Source organism: Dasypus novemcinctus, chromosome 20 (genome assembly GCF_030445035.2).
Source record: "Dasypus novemcinctus isolate mDasNov1 chromosome 20, mDasNov1.1.hap2, whole genome shotgun sequence".
In the NCBI taxonomy this organism is placed as follows: Eukaryota; Metazoa; Chordata; class Mammalia; order Cingulata; family Dasypodidae; genus Dasypus; species Dasypus novemcinctus.
In genome coordinates, this window is record NC_080692.1 from 36,955,056 (window position 1) to 36,976,740 (window position 21,685).

Below are 21,685 nucleotides of genomic sequence, written 5' to 3' on the forward strand. Positions count from 1 at the left end.
TAAGTCCATCCTAATCCATACTCTATTCCTCCATCCTGTGGACCTTAGGATGGTTGTGTCTACTCCACATCTATATCAAGAGGGGGCTTAGATTCCTCATGGATGCTGCATGCAATTCTCCTGCTTTCAGTTGTAGGCACTCTTGGCTCCCTGGTGTGGTGGTTGACCTTCTTCACCTCCATGTTAGCAGAGTGGGGTAAATCCAATAAACCAGAGTGTAGGAGTTGCAATTGTGTTGAGGCCCAGGGCCTGGCTATCACATGGTCAGTCCAGAGATTCAGGTCCCCTGGGTATACATTAAATCCCAGCACCAACTACAGTGGAACTTGCTTTTAATAAGCACTGGTGAAGCTGTATTCCCAAGTATAGATATGACAGAATGAGCATAATTGTGATTCTAGAAGACAGCATAATTTGCAAAATAAATTTACTCTATTTCCTCTACCTCATCTAAGTGAACATTACTGAAAATGAACCACAGCTGATTTTTATTACTTGGTCCTTCAATAGGTAGCTGTCTGAACTTGGAGGGAGATGAATTTTGAAAAAATTTTCTTACCTCTGACCCCATTATTTTTTCTATTACTTTAAATTCCTCCCTTCTGCTATCCCTTCTGCTATCCCTTCCTTTTTCTCCCTAAATATAAGTAGCCCTCTAAACTGCTCTTAATTACCACACTCACCATTACCTTTCATGTCTCATAGTTTTGTTCTATGCCATTCTCTGTGCCTAAGTTGTCCCCATTTTATTTTTTAAATAACATATAACATATGTTCAAGGTCAGCTCAGATACCATCAAATGGACTAAGTTGTGTCAGGAAATATGTCCAACATATACTGAGAGCCTCAAAAGGTATTTGTTAATGAATGAATGAAAGCATAAATGAAGCAAGACTTCCCTAAATTACCTGCTTCTGTAGGTTTTTAAAAATATATTTATTTCTACTCATTCCCCCCATTCCCCCTTTTGTCTGCTCTCTCTGTCCATGTGCTGTGTGTTCTTCTGAGTCTGCTTGTATTCTCATTAGGTGGCTCTGGGAACCGATCCTGGGACCTTCTGGAGTGGGAGAGAGGCGATTGGCCAGCTTGCCCTCACCAGGAAGTCCTGGACCTCCTATATGGTAGATGGGAACCCAAGTGGTTGAGCCACATCCGTTTCCCTGCTTCTGTGTTTTCATCCCTATAGCTCAAGGACCAGAACTTATCTCAATCCATGAATAAAATATAGTGGTAATAGTGCAGGCTCTGGACTCTGACTCTGACTCACTGTTTCAAATCCTGTCCTTACCATAAATGGCTATGCAAACTTGGTTAAATTGCCTTTTTTCCCTTGTGGCTCAGTATCTTCACATCTACGACTGTGATCATAGTATTATCTCTCACATAAAGGTTATTGTGAGAATTTAATGAGAATTTAAAATAGCAGCTAAGCACTCCAAAATATTAGCTATTATTCTGAACAGGTGTTCATTTTATATCAGGTTGACTGACTCATCAACTCTATAATTCAATTGTTCCCTCAAGTCTCTCCTAAAATTACATCACAAGAAAGATTGTCCAAATGTGACAGAATATGAAAATGATGCTTTTTATTATATTCACATAAAATAAAGTCAGTTACACCAAATTTGTCCAAATGCATCAGTGAATTAAAGCCTCCAAGTTTTACAAATGTTTATACATATATCTATGCATTTATAAATACACACATATGTAAAAGATATATATTTTCTTCTAAAATAAAGTGCCCAAATCTTGATATATGGGGGCATAAAAGGGAGAAAAGAACCATAAAGTTTTCTCAATTATATACTCAACTTTCACAATACAAAACTCTTTGTTTTATGTACCTTTATTTGGTTATAGTTAACTTTAACCACCCATTCTTTTCTGAATTCTTCTAAGTATGTTAATTTATCCAAAATATTTAAAGAAGCCATGTGGTCATATGAATGAATCAGAAGTTAAGTTTTCTAACTGCCTTGGCTCTCCAAAGAGGGGTAGTTAGCTTCATTCTTAAGTTTTCTGTTGTTGTTTTTTTTTCTTTTTTTTGATTATTGTTTAAAAAAAAGTGAAGCAGACAACTCTAAACACTAAATCCTCTGCTAGCATTCAATAGAGCCAAAGTTTGGTGAAAAGATTCCTAATGTCTTTACTGCCATCCTCAGCTTGGTGAAAATGGCTTGGCAGGGACAAGAGGGCTTTATTGTTATAATTAAAATCTTGTTTGAGCCAAGGAAAAAGTAGGGTATAATGATCAATAGATCTTTACAGCTCAAATTGAAACAGAATTCTTGACTACAGAGGAAAATCTTAGTGAGAATATGTTTGAATTTAAGAATAAAACAAAAGATTAAATAAAATTAGATCATTTAAAATAATTCTGAAAAATCCTCATTTCAAATGTGAACTAGGGCTCTTTTCCCAACTCTAACGGCTAAACTACTCCTGTTTTATTTACTGGGTTTTCTGTTATCTTAGACTTTTAGGATACTAATTTGTAGTCTTTGAGAAGAAATGGAATTTAAAAATGCATTTGACAAGACTTCAACCTATTTAAGCAAGGAGAAGATGCCTAAAAAAAGCTTGATATGAACCCACCCATTTCAGAATCTCTGGTGGTTACATATTCAAACTGCATTAGAGTAGTATCTCCTATTCAAGCAAGAAAGGAAGATATTGTCAGCCTTGAAATTGCATAAGACATTCAAAAACACCCCATCATGTGGGAGGCTGAGAACATTTCCAAGGAATGGAATAATTTGATTTAATTTTTAAGAAGGGGGACAAAAAAGGTGGAAGAATGTTTCCAATTACTTGCCCACCTCGGCAGGGCCTCCTCTAGAACCGAGCTGTTTAACTACTGATTTTGGTGAGCATCTTGTTGATGGCCTGCTTGACATGCGTGGTAGAGCTGCGTCTCCTCGTTTTGCCCTGGACCATCTTCCGGCGACGAACTTCCCGGCACAGCTCATAGAATATCTCTGTGATGTTCCCTTCTCCAGTGCAGGCGGAACACTCATAAAAAGCACATGCCAATTCTGTGGCCAGCTTCTCCCCCTCTTCTGTACTAACCTGTCTGGAGTGGTCCAAATCAGCTTTGTTTCCAACCAAGATGAGAGTCACATTCTTGGGCTTTTTGATCTCATCCAGGATGTTCTTAAGTGGCAACACTTCCTCAAAACTTCCTCGGTCAGTAATGTCATAGACGAGCACAAAACCTTCTCCCCATCGCATGTGTCCTTCCCTCTGAATGGTGTCTTCCTGTTGGCAAAGAAAAATGACAGTTGGAAGACCTGGAGGTAACCTCAATGTGTAGATGCTGCTAATTCTAACAGTAAAATTCTCTTAAGTACTATTCCTTATAGTCAGTGTCAACAAAATTACTTAGTAATCTGCCTGTATAGGCTTCCTTTTTCAATCAGCTTGGGATAGAAGAATTACATTCTCATACCAAGATATAACAGGGACTTACAAAATATTCTAACATCATAGATTGTAACTTTCTTTTTTAATATTTTTCTTGCCACGCCATTATATTTGTAAACACAAGAACTATAAAGAAATCATAATCTTCATTGAGCACATTCCCTGAGACTTTTCATCACAATTAAGGAAATGGCAAATTGGTTACTGACAGGTAGCTCTTACTGCACGTTTCAGGAATCAGAGTCAGAGTCACAGTTGAGTGAGAGTTTTTGAAGTTTTAAATAATTAATTATATTTAATGTCTCTCTCTTCAGATTATTAGCCCTGCATGGCAGAATACTAGTAGAGAACTTTTAGAGAGTAAAACTCTAAACCAGGGGGTTTGGACTATTTTTTTCTATTCCAACAGCCCAAAAATGTTATATAATCCCGGTAATAACAGAAACACATTTGAGGTGTTTCTCAAAGGGCCTGATTATGCTTTTTATGAAGATAGTGTGGACCATTTGGAAAAGCATTGCCTTGACAAGTTCAGATACCTGGAGGTATGTCCTTCCCTGATGGCCCTCTTTTTAAAAATTTTATATTTCATGCCCATCTCTTTAGATTCAGGGATCTGTGGAATGTCAATGCTCCTAAAGAAAGGAGGTAGTGATGTGAAAGAAAAGTCTACAATTATTTATAGAAATATTTCTTGGATTAAATACTTGAATTCAAGTCTTCTCAGGGTCACAGTTCACTGATAAATCACCATGGAAACCTTCAGCTTCCTCACTCACTGCTGTCTCGGGGACCTACACCTACCGAGGACATGAGCCCTCTTGTAGTGTCAGAACTGACCGACCTCAAAGCAATTTTATATTAGTTCTCTTTTAAATAAATTGTTGCCGTTGCTCAACAATATGGCTAGACCTTCAACAGGATGTGTGTCGGTGAGGTATGAAAAGAATATTATAGGGGATATTCCTAAAATAAAGTATTCTGGGGAAAAAAAGGATTCTGTGGTCATATATCTTGGAGACATAACATATACTAAATTTCTCTCAATATTACCCATTCGTATATTATAGCCTCTGAGAACTCCTTCAATAGACCTCTTTTAAACTTTGAGTATTTCCAAAACACATTTGACCATGAAAATCTATAATATCTTGCACGCCACAAAACATAGGTGGGCAATGCTATTCTAGAAAATTTAATGTGAATATTATGATACTTTTTAAATCTACTTGAAGCACTGGGCAGTTTACACAAGGCTGCATTCACGGGCTGTTGTAAATATATAAAAGGTTAGATGATTTGGGAAAAAGAGTCTTTAGACATCATACAATGCAAAAGTTAGTGGAACAAAAGTATCTTAATTTTGTTCATTTATTCTTCATGTCTCATTTTTATTTGATCCAGAAAATATTTTAGCTGAACTCTTTAGTCACCTGGCCAGCAGTATCTAGTATCTCCATGGAAACAACTTCATCATCAATAGTTGCTTGGTGTCGGTAGGTTGACTCTGGGGGAGTGAGGAAAAAGAAAGAAGGCAAAAAGGTGAATACTTGCATTATTTTAAAGAGAAGGCAAAATGGTAAATAAGTGCATGATTTAGTTAACAGTTTAACTAGGAACTAGGCACACGAGAGGAATGCTTGTTTTATCGCAAAAGGGGGAATGTACAGTCTAGGAAAAAGAGGATGAATTGCAAGATTGTGGCATTTGTGAACTCTTAGAGCTCTTGGAAGTAAAAAGTTCTTATTTGGGGGCCACGAGTTTTCAGGACTAGCATGTTTCTCACTCTTTTCTCTTCTGTCCTTTATTTGTTTTTTTGAGGTACCTCTGGGGATTGAACCTGGGACCTTGTACATGGGAAGCAGGTGCTCACCCCTTGAACTACACCCACTCCCTAGTTCTTTCTTCTAATACTCCCTTTAGTACTCCCGTGAGGCCAGCTCACGGGTGTTCTCTTCTAAAATGCAGACTCCACATTCTAAAATGAAAGGTGATTCCCCAAACATATATTCTGCTTTGAAGCTCTTCAAAATTGAGTTTCTGGGAATCACTGTCAATTCCTGTTCCTAACAAGCTGACACGTAAGCAGGCGCTTGTATGCCTTCCTGACCTTTACTCTGGAAATGTAACAGGTGTGAGAGGGAGGTGGATGTATCTGACAAAATGTAAGAAACTCTTAGGATGTTAGTGGGTGGTTGTACATCAATGTTTTGATTAATATCTAAAATATAAAAGGTAAGTGTGCAAATTTAAAAAAAAGAAATTAAGGAGCAGCACAGAAACACGGGCAAATGACACAAACTGGAAATTCATGGAGGAGGGGGCCCAAATAACTAAGAAGTATATAAAATGATGTTTTCTGCCACCACCAACCAGAAAAGCCTGTTATTTTACTACCATCAAATTGGCAAAAAATAGAAAGTTAAACCATGTAATATTTAACTCAAGTATAGGACGCTCCCTTTACCATCAAAGGAAAGGTAGACTTGTGCAGCACTTTTGAGGATACATCCATAGCATTAAAGGTGCACATCCTAAGATCCAGCTATCTTTTCTCAGGTATATACCCTGGAAAAACTTGGCCCAGGTTCTTAGAAAAACAATTGCTGTAGTAGTTCTCAACGTGTGGTGCCCAAATGAGCAGCATCTACATCTCCTGGGAATTGGTTAGAAATGCAAATTCTACTGGGTATGAGACCAAACAATTTGTTTTAACAAGACATCCAGGTGATGCTGATACTAAAACTAAAGTTTAAAGTGTAGTCTACAACTAAAGGTTGAGAACCACTAATATAAAGAATGTTTCTTGGTTCAGATTGGGGCAACTTAGACTTTTATCAATGGTAGAATAAACGGTTAAACGTGGCACGCTAAGAAGTACTTGCAGAAAGCTAGAAGTGTTTACAGCAACATGCATGGATCTTAAACATACCATATTCAGGTGTTTTTTGTTTGCTTGCTTGCTTGTTTGTTTTTTCAGGAGGTACCTGGGATTGAACCCAGGACCTCATACATGGGAGGCAGGCTCTCAGCCACTCAGCTACATCTGGTCCCCCATATTCAATTTTTTTTTTGTGATAGTAGGGGCTGGGGATTGAACCTGGGACCTCATATGAGGGAAGCTGGTGCTTAACCACTGAACCACATCAGCTACTCTGAGTTGGTTTTTTTCATTTGTTTGCTTGTTGTTTGTCTTTGTTTGTAGGAGGCACTGAAAACTGAACCCGGGACCTCCCATGTGGGAAGCTGGCGCTCAACAGCCTGAGCCATAACTGCTCCCCATATACAGTTTTAAATGCAAGAAATAGAATAAAATTCAAATACATTTAAAATATATACATACAGAGAAAAATACTATATATATATATATGAGCTAGTACACACTCTTACTATTTGAACAAGGACTGTTCTAAATGCTTTACTTATATTAACTCATTTAGCCCTCACAAATATCCCATGTAGTATGTATCATTATTAGCCTCATGAGGCAAGTGAAGCACAACAAGATTAAATAACTTGCCAAAAGTCACATAGGTTGTTAAGTGGTGGTGATGAGTTTTGAGCCCAGGGAGACTGGCTCTGAAATGCAGGCTTTTTTTTTTTTTTAAAGATTTATTTTTATTTATTTAATTCCCCTCCCCACCCCTGGTTGTCTGTTTTCTGTGTCTTTTTGCTGCATCTTGTTTCTTTGTCTGCTTCTGTTGTCGTCAGCAGCACGGGAAGTGTGGGCGACGCCATTCCTCGGCAGGCTGCTCCCTCCTTCCCGCTGGGCGGCTCTCCGTACGGGGTGCGCTCCTTGTGCGTGGGGCTCCCCTACTTGGGGGACACCCCTGTGTGGCACGGCACCCCTTGCGCGCATCAGCACTGCGCATGGGCCAGCTCCACACGGGTCAAGGAGGCCCGGGGTTTGAACCGCGGACCTCCCATGTGGTAGACGGACGCCCTAACCACTGGGTCAAAGTCCGTTTCCCTGAAATGCAGGCTTTTAACCACTATGCTAAGTATCATATACATTAGGTTTTAAACCTATGAAAAAGAGGAGGGCAATGGCTGTCAGGATAGGGGATGCAAAAAAAAAGTGAAGAGAAATAATATAAAGGCATCATGTACAACTATATTGATATGGTGCCATAAACCGTATCGTTGGCTTAGTACGGTTCCATATAGTTGGAATAGTATGATTAACAATTATTAGTTCAATTATTTTCACCTAAATTACCCATATCACTAACCAATCAACCAAATAAATCTAGAAGTTTCTGTTCTCATGGAACAGCCAGTGCTTTCCTTCTTTTCTTATTGGTCTACCTCATGTTTCTGACTTTTCATTTTATCATCTCACCAACTATTCTTTTTTTTTGTCTTTATTTTTTTAATATTACATTAAAAAAATATGAGGTCCCCATATATCCCCCACCCCCCTCACCCCACTCCTCCCCCCATAACAACAACCTCCTCCATCATCATGAGACATTCATTGCATTTGGTGAATACATCTCTGAGCACCGCTGCACCTCATGGTCGATGGTCCACATCATAGCCCACACTCTACCACGTTCTACCCAGTGGGCCATGGGAGGACACACAATGTCTGGTAACTGTCCCTACAGCATCACCCAGGACAACTCCAAGTCCTGAAAACACCACCACATCTCATCACCAACTATTCTACAGTCCTTTTAAGGCCACAGTTTATGTTACTTTACTGCACATATAATCTCCTACCCAAAACATAAACAGCAAAAAGAAAGCTTAGCTAAGTAGTATAACCTTGTCCTCTACCTGCCATCAGTCCTGTAGAATGATCTCTGCCACAAGGCAATAACCTTTGTTGAAGTAACTTATGAAAAGTAAAATTTTGAAAATGAGATAGGCCAGTATATTTTAATGAGTGTGTTTTACATTATTGTCATTGTCTTAGAATATGTGATCCATATATGGTGTGTACTATGATTCTCAATTCTGGAACATTCCATTTCCCTATGCTTTTAGGTTAAATGGGAGATTCTTGTTTTGTATCATTTAAGGTTCTAAAATGGCATTTACATCCAGTCCTTGTCTGCAAGTGTTCTCTCAAGTATTTCCTTTTTAAAATGTCAGGGTTCCAGCTTGAGCAGGAGACACCCAGACAGCACTGCACATGTTACAAACCCGTGCCCTTTGTTTCCTCCCTCTGCTGTTCTCTAGTGTCCTTTGGGCTGCTTCCCTTTGAAAAGACTGGCAACAGTCTTGGAGCCTGGAGAACAGAGCTCTGGGCTCTCTTCCATCTCTTTACACCGAAAGTTGTCTGAGAGTCAGGGACATTTTTCTCTGTTGCTTCCATGATAAATAGGATTTGTATTTCAACCACAGAAGGTCACAGTAGGGGGGCAAATAGAATATAATGAATATTGTATGAAATTGTGTGATTCTTTGGCTGGTGTTAACTGAAACAAAAATGATGAAATGCAGGAAATGAGGGAACGTCTGCCTCAGACATGGCAGCGGGTGGCAGCAGCAATTTCCTCTAAGCTGAAATCTGGTTTTGTGCCATGTCAAGACTACTTTCAGCATTAGGTACCCATTTTCTCTATGTGGAAATACAGTGAGAGCGTTGCCCACAGAAGGAAAATGTTACACATCTATGTGTTAGCTTTTCCAAAGGTAATTCTAAAAATGTATTAAGTACATTTTGGAATTAAACTCTACTCTTCATTTTAAACATAAAAGAAAATGTGTATGTGTGTGGGTGGTGGAAATAGTTTTCATTTTGTTCAGACTAGCAGAAAATGATCATTTTTAAACATTTTTTTTTGACGGGCAGAGGGTTGATTATTTAGGAGACACTTCCAAATGAACCAAAATGTTATATACAACAAGATCAAACTCTGTGTCAAGGTGGATTTAGGCATATATATTCCGAAATTATATTTGAACTTCATTGTGTATAAGAGATACATGATTTAAAACCTGTGGTCAGTAACATTTTTATAAAGAAAAGTATATTTCATATATTGAAGAACATTTTATGTCAAAGGGTGTTGTATATAGTTAATCCTCCTACTAATTTAGGACTTTTGTAAATTTTGACATATTAGGATGGACACTTGGCCAGTACAGTGACAACAGCAGTTAGTAATGTTGATTTAGGCTAGAGTGGAAACTGCACTGACTTGAGTTCTATTGTTGGTCTAACCACAAACCAGCTATGTAATCTTGAGCAAATTCACATCTTTGGACCTGTTTCCTTATCCATCAAATGAAACTCCCCAAGTTCCCTGCAGTTCTGATATTAAATGCTTCTCTACTGGCTAAACATTTTGGCTTTAGCATCCGTGAAGAAACTTTGGTCTGGGTTTGTCTCTCTCGTTGAGCTTTTCCAAGCAGAGGGTGCTGTACTGCAGGTGGGAAGAACCAACCACAAGAGCAAAGCACCAGGGCTTTAAAATGCCTCCAGACTTCCACCCCCACTCGGGTCTGAGCTCTCATTAGACGGACACAATCAGAATCCCTTTCCGTTGGGGTCAGTCGCAGCAGTCAGAGGGGCTGAAACGCAGGCTCCTTCTTCCTCTCCAAAACCCACAACACCACACACGCGCACACATGGACACACACAGCCACACACAACGCGATCTTCTACCTGTCCCCTCCGCCAGGGTCAGCATTCTCAGGGGGCATGGGGTCTGATCAGCACGTGGAGCCTCCCTTCCGCCCTCGTACAGCCCTTCCGTGTGCTGCTCATGGGGTGGCCCAAGGCTCAAGCCGACTATGCTGCCGTGGTGGCTCCCAAATGCTGTTCGTGGCCCAGTGCTAGCCTCTGGTAAAGACTTCACCGGTCCACGGTGAAATGAGAACATTTTCAGGAAAACTGAAATTGTTCAATGTCAAGGACTGAACTTTTTTCCCTTCGATTCTGTATTTCAGACCATTTGGGTTAAAAAAACAAACAAACCCAGAAAACCCTTTTATGAAATGATAGGAGAAAAAGAGTGCAGGCTTCGTTCCCCTCCCCCTCCACTGCCCCTGGCTGCATCCCTAATTTAAATTTCTATGACAGTCCCTCTCTATTAAAAAATAAAAACAAACAACCACCACCACACACTAAAAACAACTTGTTCCTGAAATATAGAAGTCTGGGGATCACTTGCTACTAGAGTAGCAAGTCTTTTTTTCCTATTTATTTCAGAGCAGGAAAAACTCCAATTTTGTTAATGTGCTGAATTGTGTTCACGCTCTTCAGCTTCTCATGGAGCAAAAATGCTGTTACAGGCTGAAAAAAAACGGCCCCGTGTAGCTGAGAAAGGCACAAAATTCAGACTTCAAGACTGATTTTGACAAATAAGCCATTCGGTCTTTAAACGGAGCTGTTCCTTTTGGTGATAGTCTTGAAACTTTTAATTAATGTCGCTGTACATTCCACAAAGGATCTTGTCTTGCTCTGACTGTTTATTTTATGGGTCAGCTTGGCTAGGTCATGGTGTCCGGTTGTTGTGGCCCAGATGTTGCCAGGAGAATTATGGAGATGTGATTAGCATCTGCAATCAGATAACTGTAAATTGAAGGGTTTAAGAACAAGATCTGTTGTTTCCAGACGAAGAAGAAATTCTCTCTCGGTTCCACACCCTCAGCTCCTCGCAGCTTTGCCAGCCTGCTGGCCTCCTCTATGGATTTTGGATTCAAGACTTCAACATCATACTTACTGGAATTCCCAGCCTGTCCTATGCAATTCAGACCTGCCAGCCTGCACAATTGTGTGAGCCCGTTCCTTAAAATAAACTGTATATACGTATCTCCTGTTGGGTCTGTTTCTCTGAAGGTAGTGCTAATGAAGCCTACCTGGGAGTGAGTCATTCATTTGATACTCCTGATCTTATGAAGTCTGATGCAGGCTCTGGTTGCTTAGCAGCAGCAGTCCTTTTTGAGCAGCACAGTACAAGGTCACTCAATAAAGTTTAGTTATTGCTAGTGACGGAAGCCTGAATTACAGGTAACTGATGGAGGTAGATTTCGAGTAATAACAGTTGTTTTTAAGAATGAATAGAATGAAAGGGAAAGTGGTCCACCTAAGACTAATTGAGAATAGTAACATGTTACTAGAACACATACAGAGAGAGTTCAAAAATTTTATGAACTCATTTTTTATAATCTGCATTTTTTCTTGAGATGTTCTTATATAACGATAAATAAAATCAGTATTTTTCCGCTGGACTCCCATAAATCACTAAGATTCTCAAAAGCCATCTCCCTATAAAGATTATATAAGTAATAAAAAGATAAAAGGAGAATACATATTTACTTAGGTGGGAGAAACATGAGATGATGGATAATTTTTTAATAGACAGGTAAATTTTAGATATTAATGCATCATTCATCTTAAGATTAGATTGTAACTATATTTTTAAAATATGTTGAAAAGATTATTGATGTGGAAAAGCAAAAGCAGAGAAATTAAGGTTAATAAATGAAGAGACCTACTATTCTCCTAGATTAAATTACTGGATATCATAAAGATGTGGATCTTTCCAAAGTAATTTACAGTTGCAGTGCAATTCCAGTCAAAATCATGTCATGACAAAAGGTTTCTAAAATTTACCTTGAAAAGTCAATAGAGGAGCATAGCCAAGATAATTTGGTAAAATAATAATAATAATAATAATAATAATAATAATAATAATGAGGGGAGACTTTCTTTACTGGGTATCTATCAATCAAAATGTTCCTATACTGCATACAATTATCTGAAGAGTGTGGTCCTGGTGTTGGATGCGAAAGGCAAATCTAGAACTGTGTCTGAGTGCAAATTATCCAATACATGAAAAAGGCAGTATTGGAAGCAGTGGGGGACAGTTAGGAACTTTTGAATAAATAACAGGAAAATTAACCACTATTTAGAAAAATTGTTGGATTGTCACATTGTACTTTTCCACCTAGATTAAAAAGTTAAAAAATAAAGTAAACCAGAAGATCACTTTCTAAACCCTCTGCTTTTCAGTTTTCCTCCATAACACTGTATAACTGTCATATATTGCTTGATTCTTTTCTTTTTACTAGACTGTAAACTCAGAAAAAGAGGGGCATTGCCTTTCTGCTTAATAATTTATCCTTAGCATCTAGAACAATCCGAGACTTAAGAAGTATTCACCAGACAATTGTCGAATGAATAAAGAAAAGCAATGAAAGAAAGCACAAGGGGAAAGAATGTCCCCTTTCAACTGAACATATGCAACCTTAGAGTGATAAACAAAAAAAAAAACTGAGCTAGTCCTGCCCACATCAGTCTTCTGAGCAAGGTCAGCTTGGGGTGGGGCACTGTGCCGGGTAAAGAAAAGCTGTATGCCTTTCCCTCTTCTGGGATTTCAAAATTGCCCTTTACAACTGAAGTTCTGAAAAATGGTTAATAAAAAAATTAAAAGCCTCAATTCAGAGTAAAATCTGAAGCCTAATTTAGAACCCAAGGACTTTCAGGGTTGTTTTGAAGATGATAACTAAATGGATTTCTAATAGATGTTCTGTTTGGACTATGGAAAAATATGCAATGAGCATTTCATACATCAACATTATTGCTACTTTCAAGATCCGGAGACATCAATTTTTGCTTCTTTTTCTTTTTTAAACAGGCTTGGATCTGAGTCATTGGAGACATGAAGGGAGAGACACTGTTTGCTTTACACTTTCTCAAACTCAGTATTCTCTTACACTTTCCTCAGCATGCCATTTTGTCCCACACCAAATTAGCCATGCCCTACTTCCATGAGAACGATGCTATGTTTCTCTGATATCATATTGTACCCATTTCCTTCTTATCTCAGATTTGACCGGTTTTCTTCATGTATGCATTAAAATTCTGCATGGAAAGCTTGAAATGCATGTCTAACATCTTAGGGCTCCTTTGCCCAGCTCTGTAGAGCACCACCCAAGCTGCATGGGGCTCATAGAGGTTACACAAGAAAACGTCACTCTTTCTTTTGGGTCATAGACTTTGATTGCAAAGGAGGAGAAAACAAAACTTGACCTACCGAGGGTGGGATCGTATTCCCAGATGAAGCGTTTGGTCAGAAATCTCACTACAAGAGCTGTGGGGGGAAAAAAGAACAGAATTTCAAACAAATTTGTTAATTTTCTTGTATTTCTTATCCTTTTAATGAAAAAGAAACAGCCTGCACAACTATATTTGTTTTCTTTTCCTGGGTGCTGATGTATCTGCTCACATTGGGGGTCACCCAACAAATTTATTTGTCTTCATTCAAATACTTTTTCAATTTCATATTGCTGCTTAAAACTGGTGCAATGTCTTAATGGTTTTATTGTGCATTATCAACAGCTTGGATTTGTTCCTTTAGTCACAAGGTTAAAGCAAAGCAAAGTAAACAAACAAACAAAAACATCACAATGAAAATGCTCACATAAAACTTTCAGCCAAAGGATGAGCACCATAATGAAGGTGTCCACAGTCTAAATATCGATAAGTGATTGACAAAGATGAGTTAGAAATGGGATCATTTATACTGTAATGAAAAGATCACTAGTAGGTATTTTGGGTTATAGAAAAGTAGATATGAAAAAGAAATATTTTATTAAAGTTCATCCAAGTTAACACTTACTAACTACCCACTGTTGTGTCTGAAGCTGAATCTGTGCTAAGCCCTTTACCTGCATGGTCTCGTTCAAGCTTCATTTCATCTCTAAAAAGCATGTACTAGGGTTGGTCCCATTTTTCAGATAAGGATACTGAGGCTCTGATTGGTTAAACAATTTAATTGAGCTCACCCTGCTAATTAAGCAGCTGAGTCAGGGTTTGAATCATCCAAAGACTGTTTCCAAAGCCTGCAATTTTCCTAATGTACTAAACTGAAGATAAGGCCTAGGCCACCTGGATAATACTTAACTGGCAGGTGGGCTGGAGGAAGAGAAGTGCTGAAATACGCGCACTGTGTGGTTTTAGAAACAGAAGGGACGTATGCTGAACGTTTTCTTAGGCTTGTTGAAAACAGTGGTTTAATTTTTATTTTTTTCTTTTTGGAGGAGTGGGGATCACAATCCTTGTAAAAACAGAATGACAGCTATGGAGTCTTTCCTCACTAAAAAATACCCATGCACAGTTTGGCATATAATTTCCACAGGCTCACGAGCCCTCCAAAGACCTTTGAGGGTCTCTCTGGGATCCCAATGACCCCAACCAAAGAGCACTTGTCTATCAAAAGAGCTATTATTAGCATATTTTTATTTTTACTGAAATGCCCTAAAAATGGTATGTGTACAGAAATGCCCTAAAGTAGAGGCCTAAAGATATTCCTTGAAGAAAGAAAAACAAGTTTGTTGAAGGGTACTGTCAAGCTGTCCTTTCCTGCCACTACTTGGATCCACAGAGGTATCTAGTGTATATGGGAGCAAACAGAGCAAACTGCAATGAGAACTTCGTAAAACAGACCACAAACATGTGTTGCTTTGCTCCTGGTGGATGGAGACTAAAGTAGCAAATGTTCTTCCTAATGACAGAGTGTGAAGCTGGAGCTGAGTCAAAATATTTGCAGTGTCTGAAGTAGCAAGGCCACTGACCCTTTAATACTTCCCACAGCGAGTACACTTGTGGTTTTATCTGCAATTTTTGGAGTCGGTCACTGTGCACTCTCTGGAGACTGGAGCTTTTTATTTTTTCATGTATGAAGTAGAAGCACTAGACAAATCTTTTCTCTTTTAATAACAATATTAGGAAATACAACTATCTGCAGTACTAAAGAGTTTTACCTTTTGTTAGGATATGTAATTTTAACTTTAAAGGCCACAACCAAAAAACGTTTATTTATCTGGCATCTGAAAAGCATGAGCGATTAAAATTAACTTTTGTTTTTTAGACACCTAAAAACGTTTGAAGTTTCCCAAATCTAAAGCCATTTAAATTTTAATCATTTCTCAAAAAAAAATCTTTCTAAATTGTAGACACTCCATTGCCTTTCAAAACCAAGTGCAATGAACACAACTGAATCATTTTAAAGTGGGTCTGAATCTTGGCGAAGACCATTGGTCCATGCCCTGTGTGGTCACATCGCAGTACCTGTAGAAGCTGTAGAGTGGCTGAGCATCTAGCGCTCCAGGGCTTTTGTGTGTCTATGCTAATACAGATTTATTACCTCCCTCAAATGCCGTGGTGTCTCCTTCTGCTGTGGTAGTGTGCCCACCTCCAAAAACCCATCTAACCATCCATACTTACTCTTTGCGGCTTTATGTCCCAAACTAAGCCATTTTAACAAATTTGTCAGAATTGTCTAAAATAGGAAGAAATCAGCTCTGGATTAGGCCCTAAGAAACTGTTTCTATTAATATAAACATGCTTTCTGGTACACCTTTGAGAGGTCATGAAGTGGCTGAGAACTCCTTTCTGTTGACTTCTGCGTTCATGGCTCTGTTTCAGACAGATGATCACATAAAATAACCTCCTTCCGGCCAGACAGTGTTAATGGGCTTCATCAGTAAAATTAATCCAAGTATTTTGGATGTTCTTTTTTAACAGACATATATCAGGGTTATTTTAGCAATAGAATCATATATATAATTTAATCTATCTCAAGTGCAATAAAAAAACCCTGAAAATCCACTTTGAAAATTTGACCTATGTACATTCTTTGGATATATTGATTTCATCTTTCCATCTCTCAATCTCTCTCAGATTATTCACAGAAAAGCAAATGAATTTTCTATGTTTTAAAATTTTCAACAATATTTTAGTATAAAAAGTATTGGCCTAAAGAATGAAAATAATAATTTTACATCTGTGGAAGTGGTATCTGTTAACGGCTCTATTCTTATTTAAATGGTACACCAGTTTACAGATGGAACTAAATCTTCATTATTATTGTTTAGCCCCAAGTTTTATGACAATTTTACTGTGGAATATGATTTTCATATGTGATATATCTTGCCACTTCTCACCACATCCTCCACCGCGATCACTTTCATCTAAATCACAGTGGTTTCACCCTTCACAGTACTGAAATCACCTCCTGAGTGGTCTCCCCATGTCTGCACCCCCCCGACCCCTTAGACTAATTTCCATTCAGCAGCTAGGGATCCTGTTAAAGCATAAACCATCTATTATCATATCTTTTCTCCAAACTCCCTGATCTCATCCCCTTGACCAAGTGTTTATTGAGTGTCTACTATCTGCCATGTTCTGTCCTAGGTGCTTGGGATAATTCACTGAACAACTCACACAAGGATCCTTGACCTTATGGAGCTTATATTTTATTAGGAGAAAATGGAAAAAAATAATAAACATAATGGATAAATTATGCAATATATCAGAGGTGATAAGTGCGATGGAAAAAAGACACAGAGCAGGGTCAGGGGATTGGGCATTGGGGAATGAGGGCTTCAGAGCTGTAATTTAAGAGAGGGGCCAGGGTAAGCCTTGTTGAGTGATACTTTAAAGAGGTGAGGGAGGATATCTGGGGAACTAATGTTTCAGGCACAAGGAGTAGCAGGTGCAAAAGCCCTTTCCTCTTGGTATGCTCAAGGATCATCAAGCAGGCCAGTGTGGCTAAGTCAGAATGAGGAAGAGTGATTTTAGTGGAAGATCAGACTATTTGCTGTCAGTTTCCTGCTCATGCACTCCACAAATATACTCATCATCATCAACTGAAATGTTTAAATATTTCTTTATCAGTAGTACCATTTCGCCTGAATTCTTCTTTAGGAAGTATGCTATATAAGGGCATGGAATTTGTTTTATTCATTGATGTTTTCCAGGGTCCAAAACAGTATTTGGCATCCAGTAGGTTCAAAAATACTTGTTGAATAGATGAAAAAGACGTATTATTCCACATCATAGCTCACTTTTCTGCAGTGGTTAGATAAAAACCAAACATCATGAAAACAAGCAGAAAAATGAACTCAACAGAACTCACAACAGAGCCATGCCATCTTTCTATAACCTTTCTTGAAATGTTTTATGAATGCCTTATAATAGCTATTGCATCATCTTTATACAAATTATACTTCTATACTTTAAAAATTCAATTCTATACAATGTTTACATTAACACTAATTTATATATATTCTCTCTATATAGAAATTGTATATGATATAAAAATTGATCTAATTTTCTTTTGAATCCCCTGCCCTCTCAATCCCAACCATCCTGAGGACAGTTTTTTTCCCAAGCGAAAAGGTGATATTACTAATTTTAATTTCACTAGGAATCTGATTTAAGGTCTTGTTTTTCCACAGATTTTAAGGTTTGACATATTTGGTTGGTTACACTTAAGACTCTGTTCTTCTTAAGTATCTTATTTCTCCCGTCGCCTTGAAAGCCCATACCTTTCCATTAAGTCAGCCAAACGAATCTACTGATTAATCTAGAGCAGAACATTTTCCTTATTTTGCCTAATTTATAACCTGCTTTGATAATTCTTCATCCTAGGTGGTTCATTTTTTTGTATTACTGGCACTATAAAATTCATGATTATTAATGAAAGCTGGTTTCCAACAAAATGGAAAATTCACTAAACAGAATTTAATCAGAGGAAATATTTTTAAAGTGACATCAATTTAATAATTCAATGCAAAAATGTTCCATTTATAAGTGAGAGCTAAAAGGCAAAATTCCTACATCAAAATAGTCATACAATGTCTAAAGATGAACAGGTCTGGGCTGGTTATTCAGAATCATTGCTGACATTGTTATGAAGAAGAGGCAGATGTCAAAAGAACCAGTTATAATCAGAATAATATTTTAAATGAAAATTGATTAGATATGATCTGTATCATAAATCAGCTTTTGGAAATAAATGAATTTTTTAAGGCAAATGAAAAATAACACATGATATTCTTATTATTCTCCAAAAAAATTAAAGAGACAAATCCAAGACAGACTTAGGTAGAAATTGCAAATATTATACTTAGGCTCATATTCTAAAATAAAATTCTGTTAGGTTGCTATTTTTCACTTATACAATTCATGAAATAACCCAATTAACAATGTATACAGAACAATTATACTATAAGATCCTTAAGTATATATGACCTTCTAAACATTTGTGGTTGTTATTTTGTTCTATAAGTCTCTATAAAAAATATCTTTAATATAAAAATTTAGTGCTTTGTCTGATAGAAACTTTCACCTCTTCACTAATGTGTGTTAAATGTTTTATCTCAAAATAGTATCCAGTTACTTGTCCTCTCTAAACTTTGGAGGTCTCATCTATAATATGGGGACAGAAATATCACCCTTTGGCTCAGAGTCAAGTCCCTTCCTTCTGGATCCTCACATACCTTTCCCACCTCAATTTCAACCACTTCTAGTGGCATTCCTTATGCTTACATCAGACCACAAGACTGATTGAAGTACTTGATGACATCATGCACATTTGTCTCTTTATTGCCCCTAATCATGTTGTTACTGCTGCCTTGAAAGTCTTTTCCCTAATAAAATCCTAATCATCAAAATCCAGTTCAAATATCACCTTCTTTGCAAAGTTTTCCTCCACGTACTTTATCAGTTAGCTATTTCTGTGTCACAAACCCATCCCCAAACTCAGTAGCATACATCAATAAGCAGTTATTCCACACATCTGCTTTAGCTGAGGGTCTGCTAACTTAGGATAGGCTTAGGGGAGCTTGGCTCCTAGCAGCAGTTTGGTCTAGGTATGTATGCTCCACATGTGTCTCAATTTCCCTGGACCAGCAAATACCTAAGGTGTGTCCTTTTAATGGAGAAAGGCAAGAGCACAAGAGAGCAAGCTACGTCATGCAAGCACAGTTCGAGCCTCTGCTCAGGTCACATCCACTAACATCCTACTGGTCATAACAAGCCACATGGCTAAGCCAAACTTCAAAGAAGTGGGGATGTAAACTCCCGTGGAGGTGTGTGTGCGTGGAGGGTGACAAATATTTGCTGAACAATGATCTAATCTATCACATCTATTCTTGAAGAGTTTCTCTCAAGCTCTTTAACAAACAAACTCCTATTGGAACTTTAAGCATTGTGTTTATCTCTATCCAGCTAAGTTGTTTGAGGGCAGAGATCCTACATTTTCACTTCAGAATATGACTGGCATCTAGTACTGTGTTTACAGCACAGTGAGAACTGAAAACTTCCAAATAATCGCTGAATGAGTGCGTAGAGATGACCAGTGTCATACATCAAATTAATGATAAAGATCCTAGAAGAAAAAAGTCAGTGTTATTTCTCAATTTTCTCCATTGCTTTGAGGGAGCACATATTTAAGTTCTTTTCTGAGAAAGGGAGCATTGGGAAGTAATTTTTTTTGAGAACTTGCATATCTGAAAATGTCTTTATTCTATATCGATTGAATTAATAGTTTGGGAGTAGTTTTCATGGCTGGAAAACATTTTTTTTCCAGAATGTTGAAAGTATCTTTCTACTTATTTTTAATTCTCATTATTCTGCTTTATAATCTATTATATGTGATTCTAGAAGGTTGTGGAATTTTTGTTTGTTCTCTGATGCTCTGTAATTTCACAATGATGTTCTTCATTGGGGTGTTTACTTCATCTGGACACTCTAAATCTAAAACACATCTCTTTCAGTTCTCCTTGTGACATAAGATTTGTTAGAATGACAGGGTTCTTGAAGGCTGGGCTTCTCCCTAGCTAAACGGGATTGGTACTATGGGATTGCTCAGAAAGTAGAGTTTCCTTCCCCTAACCTATCTCACTGATGGATGGTTTTCTACAAATACGGATTTTAAGAGTGATTTCTCAATAGGTCTTTCATTCCAAGATTCTGAAGTTGCCTTTCCAGTTTTCTGTCAAGTGGTTCACTGGAAGCTCCCATTGTTACCTTGGACATCTGAATCCTCAAGGTGTGTCACTACTCTGCAGAATTCTACTGTGCTCAATTTACTTGAGATCTCAAGCCATGCACATCATCCCTGGGTATCTTACAGTGCCAAGTTTGATACAGTGCTACCCCTTCTTCATATATTGTGGGTTGGGTTGTAGATATCTCCTGGGTTTGTTGAGAATGAAATTTCAATTTTTAATTCTAATTCTTCTTGTTACTTTGGAGTAATTAAAAAAGAAAGAGAAAGAAGTTAAAAAGAAAGAAGGGAAAGGAAATCACTGATTTTACCATTTAAAACCCAAAAGTCCAGGCCTCATCTTTACTAGAATTTTCCTTTCTCTTCCCTGCTGGAGGATATTGGCAGCTTGAAAAATTACCATGTGTTTATGGGACTGTGGTTAGTTGATTGTATTGGAAAAACCCAGCTAACAGTCATTAAAATGATCAGGTCAGGTTTTTAAGGATAAGAAAAGAATTTCTGCTTCAATTAAGTGCTTCAAGGGATACCACTCATCACTTGCATACCAAAAATGCCTTTTGAATTCTGTCTTTAATCCTTCTAACACCACCAATGAAAACTCTCTGTTTCTATATGCCCTAAGACAGTGTTCATTATCTCCTACATTCATATTATGATGAAAAGTTATTTTGAGAGTTTATTAAATGATTTATATAGTTTTCATTCTTAACCTGTGGGACCATAAGAAATATGTAGTGACTTTTAGAATATAGTAGAAGGTAACTTTGAAAAATTTTTAAATGGCCTTTCAAAAGACCTTAGCAAAGTTTAGGACAATGATGTCACAAAAAGTTTTAACTCATCACAGGGTGTGGTAAGTACATTCACCACTTAATGTCTAAATTGCTTTTCCCTTTTTTATTTACAGCCCAAGTTTCCAGTGTTTTATAGTCAAAATGTTAAAGCTCAAAAGCTACAGGGAGATTTTATAATAAACTTACATGATGTCCCAAGTGTGGAAGTTCTCAAAATTAGAACAGCATTTGGATAGAGTATTTCTCTTCCCCATTTCCTCTTTTTCTACTTCATTATATTACTTTAGCCTAATGACTTGACTTTAGCATTGGCAGAGAACATAAGACAATGGTGTATTCCACCAAGCCCACATAAGTTGCAAAGTTGAAAATGAATTGCTTTCAGTTGGAATTTTATGGGGTATAGTTAAAATTTTATGAAAGTATTAAAAATAATGAAAAATAGAAGAATGAGAACATTTAACACTAACTTGGGAACTTTTTTTCTCGTTTCACTCAATTTAAGCAGTATCATAAAAAATATGAGAAAAGTTTTTTAAAATGCAGTATTATTATTATTATCCATCTTCATTTATTGAGTGTACACTAGTAGGTCAGGCACTATACTACATCTTTACATATATATCACCATACTGTCTTATAGTGTAAAATTATATATGCATATATAATCAGTTCTTGTTATTTGTGGAAACCGTATTTGT

At 37.6% G+C, this 21,685-nt stretch overlaps 1 protein-coding gene across 2 annotated transcripts in view; it reads right to left on the reverse strand.

Annotated features, from left to right (window-relative positions):
* Positions 1–2,061: 2,061 nt before the first annotated feature.
* The window catches only part of RERG (RAS like estrogen regulated growth inhibitor), a 133,113-nt gene continuing 113,489 nt past the window's right edge, over positions 2,062–21,685 (reverse strand). The window contains exons 1-4 of one of the 2 annotated variants that reach the window (XM_004460309.5): positions 17,076–17,136; positions 13,426–13,482; positions 4,864–4,937; positions 2,741–3,265 (exon numbers count right to left, since the gene is read on the reverse strand). In XM_004460309.5, coding sequence (XP_004460366.2) covers positions 2,858–3,265; positions 4,864–4,937; positions 13,426–13,482; positions 17,076–17,121 — 585 coding nt within the window. In that variant the 5' untranslated portion in view covers positions 17,122–17,136 and the 3' untranslated portion in view covers positions 2,741–2,857. Of the gene's footprint in view, positions 3,266–4,863; positions 4,938–13,425; positions 13,483–17,075; positions 17,137–21,685 lie in introns of those variants that run through there. The other variant, XM_004460310.5, reaches the window with a different exon arrangement.